At 37.3% G+C, this 8,499-nt stretch overlaps 1 protein-coding gene across 1 annotated transcript; it reads left to right on the top strand.

The window, feature by feature from the left end:
- The first annotated feature begins 612 nt into the window (after positions 1 to 612).
- On the top strand, positions 613 to 6,973 carry LOC110774478 (protein PAF1 homolog). The gene is made up of 12 exons (XM_021979019.2): positions 613 to 2,068; positions 2,580 to 2,648; positions 3,560 to 3,667; positions 3,762 to 3,942; positions 4,033 to 4,109; positions 4,195 to 4,314; positions 4,689 to 4,794; positions 5,571 to 5,657; positions 5,756 to 5,824; positions 5,911 to 5,982; positions 6,132 to 6,275; positions 6,383 to 6,973. Exons 1-12 carry the CDS (start codon positions 1,194 to 1,196, stop codon positions 6,518 to 6,520), a joined length of 2,046 nt encoding a protein of 681 aa, XP_021834711.2. The 5' UTR covers positions 613 to 1,193; the 3' UTR covers positions 6,521 to 6,973.
- Positions 6,974 to 8,499: the final 1,526 nt, after the last annotated feature.

Below are 8,499 nucleotides of genomic sequence, written 5' to 3'. Positions count from 1 at the left end.
TAATTTCTTTTTATTTCGATTTTTTCTCACCATGATTTTGGAGCTAAATATAGCAATTTAATGTTCTATCGATAGACTTGAGATGTAGGTCAATATATTTAAGGCGATATGTGTGCCCCAAGTGTAAGTTTAGGAACATAATTATCTAATTACAACTATTGTTCACGGCGGATATGAGACGCACTGTAATTCTCAACGAATTTGCTGCACTATACATGTTTTGTGTCTGAATCTTCATAGATATGGTAACGAGATCATTTACTCTTGGTGGGAACAAGCCACCAAGGCCAAATTTGGGAACATAACTATCCTCTTATTATAGTATACAAGATCATCTTCGATATATTATAATTTAAAAGTTCGTTAAGATTCAAAAGTTGGTCGAAGTTCGTTCGTTATTTTATTTAGAAAGAAAAAAAGCATATCACATGCTTCAAATACATAGTCGAAGTATAATTTTGGATCACCCTCTTAGGGAAGGGAACAACATAATACAATTCAGCTTAAGTTTTCTTTTGTATCTAGGAAGAAAAGATGAGGCAAATACCATAAAACTTTGGGTAAAAAGGAAAGAAAAAGGACATATATAAATTTGTAAGAACCAGACATGAAGCCAAGCCAATCATGAAATTGATGAATGATGAAGTTGCTCTGTCTAGCCGATCAGTAAAATTAAAACGCGTCCAAAAAATACAGCAGAGCAGAAGAGTGACGTGGTGAACCAAACCCGAGAGCTCGCCAAACACACTGTGTGCCTCGTCGTATCATATATAAATACCAAGAGGAACATCGTCTACTTCCCTCCGATCTCTCTCTCCGGTCACTCGCTTAGGGTTTTTGCACCCTCTCTCCAGCTGAGAATTTAGGGTTTTGAGCTAAAGCTGGGCTTCTATCTCACTCCCAGGGTTCACATTCAAATCTGGTTTCAGCTATACAAACTTCTTCATTGAATTCATCTATCTTCCAAGTTCTGGTATTTATTTGTTATGATTCCTCAGCTGTTCAAAATATGTAATTGCATATATAGCTTATAATTGGGAGTTTTTGGCTGTTTAGAGATTGGAGGCCAAAAAGAAAAAAAATTGCTGCTTTAGGGTTTTTATCAGTTCGCAGAGTGAATTTGGAAGGGACGTAGAATTTGGTTGTTTCTGGTTGTGGTTGATTGTTTGGTGTGCTTGAGAATCAACTTAGCTATGGCTTCATACAGGCCGTTCCCTCCCCAATCGTCATTCGGGCCTCCGCCAAATCAAAACCCTCTTACACCAACACCACCGCCACCTCCTCCACAAAGAGGCAATCAATATAATCAGAATTGGGGTTACAATTACAATCATAGTAATTACGGCCCTCCAAGAACTCAACACCCTCACCCACAACCACAATACAATTATCCACCACTGCCTCCGCCGCCCGAGTCTTCATACCCACCACCTCCGCCCCCTCAAGCGCCTCCAGTGGCACAAAATAAAATGCCTTTACAGCCTCCACAAGCCCCCATGTACTACCAGAATTCTCAGTATTCACAATATAGTCACCAGCCTTTACAGCAGCCACCACCTCCGCCCCCACCACCTTTTTCCCCAAGTTCCTCTATCCCACCGCCACCACCACCCCCGGGTTCACCGCCACCACCCCCTCCACAAAGTAAGGATGGTGGGGTAGATAGAGGATCCCATGAAAAAGGGGCTTCTAGGGAGGTATCAGTGTCGGGGAGGGGTGAACATGGGCATTTGAATCATGGGGTTCCTCAAAAACAGCATAAGCCTCCTGTTCCTTCAATGCAAGTGAAGAAAGCGAATGGACCTCCAGGGAGAGTGGAGACAGAGGAAGAGAGGATATTGAGAAAGAAGAGGGAATTTGAGAAGCAAAGGCAAGAAGAGAAGCATAGGCAGCAGCTGAAGGATTCCCAGAATTCAGTTTTGCAAAAGACACAGATGTTGTCTTCTGGGAAAGGACATGGGTCTGTTGCGGGATCACGAATGGGGGAAAGGAGGGCTACTCCATTCTTGAGTGGCGAGAGGACTGAAAATAGGCTGAAGAAGCCAACAACATTTGTATGCAAGTTGAAGTGAGTATGATAACAATGACTTACCTTTGTTTGAAGAACACATTTTGCTTTGTTTTAATTGAAATTAATCTTTTCCTGTTTTGATGGAAACTGACTACATGATATATCAATAACAGTTTTATTATATTTTTTTTATTAATTCCCTTACAGCTTAAGTTTAACTTGTACTTTTTAGAGTTTGTCATGTTTATTAGAACACAATGATCCAATTTTAGCAATACACCATGTTTTGAACTCGTCTAAAGCTACTGGTGGTATGCTGAACCTAATAATAGGTGGATAAGACTCCAAATTTTTTTTATTCAGCCTTTTATTTGTTTATCGTATTGTGAAGACCATTTGAGATGAATCTTATATATTCTATGTGGCTAAGCAATGCTCTTTTAGTTCAGGCCAAAACAGAACAATGTACTTTTATTTAAAAATAGTGTTTGTTCATCTCTCTGCTTGTCAAGTACTTTCATTGTTTATTCCGGTAATGACTTCAATCTAACTTGTTTGCTCTTTGAAGATTTCGGAATGAACTTCCAGATCCAAGTGCACAGCCAAAGCTTATGTCTTTGAAGAAAGACAAAGATCAGTAAGTCATCTCTTTGTTGCTCAACCTTTTGAACATTTGTATATTTAGGCTTGTATGTGTATGCAATGCATGTTTCTTGTGCATGGACCTTTGTATTCTTGTTGAGGTTGTAAGAACGAGTAATTGGCATCATATGATTGCTGGTTTTCAGATGGAGGAATTAATTGGAGCAATTAGAAATTGTTTAGGAAAGAAGATGAATTTCTACTGCACTTGTATGGAAGATGCGGTTAATGGAGAAAATTTTGTGATGCTATTTTCTACAAATAGGGGGGGTATTTCAGTAACTGGCAAAAGGCGGAGAAGCGTAAAATGAATGAAAAGAATGGAAAAGACAAGGGAAGAACGGTTTACTGATGAGCCACATAGCATTTATATTACGGGGGTGTATGGAAGACTAGAAATGAACTTTGTTAGTCTGGTGAAGCGGCAAACCTATCAGTATTTATGGACTGGATACAGCCAGAAACTTGATTTTAAAGTTAAACTGCATGCATCAAGTTGGCCGATCGAGAAAATATGAACAAGCAGAGCAGGTTCACGGGTCGTTCTTGATTTAGAAGATAATATCCAGAAAATGTTGGTCTGGTGGTGGACATTGACTTTCATAGGTCAGGTGTTATTATTATTATTATTTTTTGGGTGGGGGGGAGAGGATAGTCTGGGATGAGTTTTTTCATGTTTTAGCACTCATTACTATGGCTTAAATTTCATTGAGAGTCTGGAACTCAGCATACATGTCTGGTTTTTGTTGAAGCTCGCACTATGGAAATAAACTCTGATTGTTGAAATAATGGCATTATGACACATGATCAGGAGTAGAATAACCCTTGTTATCTTATTATCAAATTCCAAAATCAAATCAATTATTATTTTGTGGTAACTTTTGCAATCTTCCCTCCCTCTCCCAGATATACAAAATACACAATAACATCGCTGGAGAAAACATACAAGCCCAAGCTTTTTGTTGAGCCAGATCTTGGGATACCTCTTGACCTGCTTGACCTCAGTGTATACAAGTATCATTACTCTACAGCCCTAACCTTTTTAAGACATCAGGAGTTTTTATTGCATGACAATACTGAATATCTGTTTTTTTCCTGGTTCAATCAGTCCTCCAAGTGTTAGACCACCCCTTGCTTTGGAAGATGAGGAATTATTGCGGGATGACGTAGCAGCAATCCCTGTGAAAAAGAATGGCATCAGAAGAAAAGAGCGGCCTACCGATAAAGGCGTTGCCTGGCTGGTTAAAACACAATATATATCTCCTCTTAGCATGGACTCTGCAAGACAGGTAGTCGATTAATGCTCCATTTTAGATGAGCAGTCTTTCTTGAACAATACTGGTGAGCTATGTTATAAGTACGTGCATTGGCATCTGCAGTCTTTAACTGAAAAACAAGCAAAGGAACTGCGGGAAATGAAGGGAGGTCGCAACATTTTGGACAACCTTAATGATAGGTTTGCTCTTTGCCTACCTACCTTGGTGATCATATAACCAATGTCCATTACTCATGTTAATTAATTGCCCTGAATCATTTTTCAGGGAAAGACAAATCAAGGAAATTGAGGCATCATTTGAGGCCTGCAAGTCACGCCCTCTTCATGCAACCAATAAGAATTTATACCCTGTTGAGGTTCTACCTCTGTTGCCTGATTTTGAGCGGTATGGAGTATCTGATTTTCTGTTTAAATAAGACAAACATTTATTACTTTAGTCTTTCGTATACAAGCCCGTTATATGCTGATCTTAATTAGTAAATTTATTATACGTAGTGGCAATGGCTTATGGTTGAAGTCAAGCTTGTGCTCTCATGAAAAGCTTGTTATTTCAGAGTCCAGACATCTTGAAATCAAAATCATCTATATCATGCATGAATACATGCAGATTATAGATATTTTTCAATGATGACCAATTTGTGCTGGTGGCTGGTGGCTGGTTAATTGAAAACCTAAAACATTTATTTATGGCAATCATATTGCATTCTAGAATATTCACACATTAACTTGGGGCTGTTATTGATGATACTTTTGTAACAGGTATGAAGACCAATTTGTCCTTGCAGCATTTGATGGTGCTCCTACTGCTGATTCAGAAATCTACAGCAAATTGGACCAGTCCGGTCATGATGCTTATGAATCAAGAGTGAGTTGGGATGCATGCAACCAGTTATGGTCATAAATTAGATTCTCTTTTTTTTGGTCAAATAAAATCAGATTCTCAAACCTTCAATTTAAAGAAAATCTTCATTTCTAGGATTCTGCAGCCTGCGTCACATTATAATAACAAGTGAAAGCCCCAAAACAGTGAACTAGAATTGAATCCAAAAAACGAATAGACGACCATCAAAATTGCTTGAATTGATTTAGGTGAAAGGTTTGGAAAACAAACAAAAGAGCTAAAATAATCTGTATCCACCTATACCCATAATTGAAGCAGTATTCCTTCATTGTCTGTTAGTGTGTGTTAGATGTTGCTTATTCATTTAGAGGGAAATAATTTAAGAGTTGCCTTTATTCAAATTGAATGTATCTGTAGATTGAGCGGCTCTTTTGCTTTTTACTTACAGTTTATCCGAATCCACCTTCCATGTGAATTGGCAAAACAGAACTGCCAATAATGCTACTCCTTTCTTTTTACTATCTGTTCATATCCAAATATCATGTTTTCTTTTTCTTTCTTTTTTCAGTCAGAAACCCTGGCTTTGGAAGAAAAATATTGTGTTAAAGTAAATGTTATGTGCAAAAGATGCGTTGGCCTGACACAGAAGTTTTAATATGTGATGGCTTTTTAGATTGTCATTTACATCAAACTTAGTCTGCGTCTTATACATTGTTGTACTTGAATATTTTCATATTTTGTCATTATCCTATAAGTGGCTACTGCTGCGTTATGATCTCATCCATCATCGTCTACTACAGGCCATTATGAAAAGTTATAAGGTAACAGGTGCAGATCCAGCTAATCCGGAGAAATTTTTGGCTTACATGGTCCCTTCGCCAAATGAGGTAGACATGCTTTTTTCCGCTTCTAAATCTGAAGATTAGCATTAACAGTTCATTGGCTGATCTCATGGCTCATATATTATTTATTTCAATGGTGGCAGCTATCAAAAGATCCGTATGATGAATCTGAAGATGTTTCTTATTCTTGGGTTCGCGAGTATCATTATGATGTATGTACCATCCCCATGGTTTTGAGAAGTTATTAAGTTAGCTTTTGATTGCTTATCTAATGATATTCCTTTTGATGTCTCAACAGGTAAGAGGTGATGATGTGCATGATCCCACAACATACCTTGTTTCATTTGATGAAGATGAAGCACGCTATGCGGTATCTTTTTGAATCGATATTTTTATCTTTATTACGTGTGCATTTATTAATTGCTCTTTGCTTTTGTTTTTTGTTTTTTGTTTTTTGGTTTTGTTTTGAGTAACAATTCATCAAGATTATCCCTTATAAATTTTCCATTCACAATGCAGCCCCTTCCCACAAAGCTTGTCTTAAGGAAAAAGAGGTCCAAAGAGGGAAAAACCAGTGATGAGGTTGAACATTTTCCCGCACCCTCAAGAGTGACCGTCAGGCAGAGATCAACTGTTGCTGCAATTGAACTAAAGGATTCAGGGGTATGACAATAAGCTATTTGTTGAAATTTAAATCCTTTGGTATGCGGTTTTAGTCATCAAATGATTTGAATAATTGCATATACACATAATTGGCTTGCTGCTTTCAGGATTATTTGAGGGGATCTGTGTCAAATTTAAAAACAAGACGCTTTGATGTTGAAGATACCCTTGAAAGACCACGGAAGATTGCACGACACCAAGATATTGATGAATCTAGTGGTGCTGAAGATGATTTATCTGATTAATTTATCTGTTGATGTAAATGTCGCTGACTGTCTTGAAGACTTGCAGACTGGTGGCATCTAATTTGGGATTATTCCCAAACTGCAATCGGATGCTGCTTTGACGTAAAGGTGAGTGTGAACTAATTTGGCCGCTTCTTGTTGGGATGTCCATTCGAACCTCAAATATCTACCTGTATCTTTAGCCAGAAAACATTTTCCCTTAGATACCATGTAAAGGGTAAGATGAAAAAGAAACCTTGTAAAGAAGTTAGACGTGTTAGAATGTTTTGGCCTTGAGTAAAGTGCTATCAAGTTTATCTAGAAAAGAATAGGGTTTTCCCAGCAGTTCTAACTTGTGTCTGTTTACTTGGTTAGATAATGGTATTACAATTAATATTGTTTAGCTTCTCCTGTGATTTTCAGCAATAAATTGTGTGCTTATTATTCTATTGAATATTGATTTTGTTATGAATATATTCCATTCTTTACGGTTAGTTTTCTACTGCACTATCAATTTGTGAATTGTCAGAATCATTGCACATTCTGAAAATGTCCATGAGCATAAGCAGTCCATACTGCATTGCAGGGTATAAAATAACAGCAATAGTGATAATTCTTGACACAACAGGATACGGTTGAGTGATGAACCCGAAAATGAGAAAATCTTGATTTGGGTTCCATTACTTTTCAACTCGAAAATGAGACAGATTATATATTAAAGGTTTTTTTTTATATTTTTTTTATCACTATATACTAATTTTTCTAATATTATATTTGTATTTTTAAGGTTTATATAATGGAAAATGTAGATAACAATGATGTAAACAAAAATCCCAAGAACTCTTGAGCCTGAAATTTTTAGGGCCTTGTGAGGAATTTGCAAGAGTGTAAGATCAAAAACTAACTTGGAAAGGAAAAATTGAGGGCTCGTTTAATAATCATTTAAGCTGTTTAAAATCAGTCAGCATTGCTTCATAATACTGCCACCTGGGTCATCCATAAAACACAACAGTTTCATGTATTTTATAACATACAATTCAACAAAAATCACAACAACAAAAAAAGGGTTCGTCAGAGATTTTTTTATTTTAAATTAATATTGATGCCTGAAAGAAAGATAGAAAAAAGGTGCGGCCACACTTTCAAGAGTGCAAGTAAGCAACAGAACAAAGTTGGTATAAAGAAGATTGGGCTACACCAGAAAGACCCAAAGAAAACAAGTCGATAAAAAAACACTTCACATCACATTAGCAGTCATATCACTCAATATAGTGGAGTAAGAATAGTCTTTGAAATCTGAAGTGACAGAAGCCCATAAAGCTGCCCAGAATTTAACTGCATCCCATAATTCACCAACACCCATTCCCTCATCTCTTCAGCCCTTCAAACCCCAATTTGGAATACTAAGCCTTGAACATCTTCTTCTAGACCCCCTAGCCCAAATCACAGGTTTCCTAAACCTTAGGCTATCTCCAACCCAAGGACCTAAATCCAAAATATCCCCTAAAACCTCTCCCAACCCAACAAAATGAAGAACCCAAAATTTGAGAAAATCCAAATTTGTATTCAAATACCAGTCCACTTATTGTCTGAACCCAAACCTTTCTTGGAGCCCACCTGCATTTTAAAATATGGAGCATTTTTGCTCACCACTTTAACCATAGGTGTACCTTCACCACCATTCTCAATGCTTGACATGTGTCCATAGATATAACCATAGTTAACTTTTGCTTTGTATTTATGGAATAATGAGGGTACACTTATGGTTAAAGTGGTGAGCAAAAATGCACCCTTTAAAACAGACCACATGGGAGAAAAACTAACATGGGCCCCAGCTCTTCAAGGGTTGCTGCTTTTGTCTTCTTACACCAAGCCATGTGTTGCGCTCCTATGTAGTTGCCGTTGGAATCCAACGGCAACATTTGAATAAGTTGCTGCCTTTTTTTTTATTTTATATATATATATACATATAACTTCCAACAGCAACATTTGAACATATA

This window comes from Prunus avium, chromosome 1 (assembly GCF_965620075.1).
Source record: "Prunus avium chromosome 1, drPruAviu1.hap1.1, whole genome shotgun sequence".
Lineage (NCBI taxonomy): Eukaryota > Viridiplantae > Streptophyta > Magnoliopsida > Rosales > Rosaceae > Prunus > Prunus avium.
Note: the sequence above shows the minus strand (reverse complement) of the source record. Positions and strands in the feature narration are given on the sequence as shown.

Excerpts from the sequence above, each read along its gene's own strand:
- LOC110774478 (XM_021979019.2), top strand. The coding sequence starts at position 1,194 with ATGGCTTCATACAGGCCGTTCCCTCCCCAATCGTCATTCGGGCCTCCG. Across the intron at positions 4,315-4,688 it reads CTGTTGCCTGATTTTGAGCG|GTATGAAGACCAATTTGTCC; the intron begins GTATGGAGTATC and ends CTTTTGTAACAG. Across the intron at positions 6,276-6,382 it reads TTGAACTAAAGGATTCAGGG|GATTATTTGAGGGGATCTGT; the intron begins GTATGACAATAA and ends TGCTGCTTTCAG.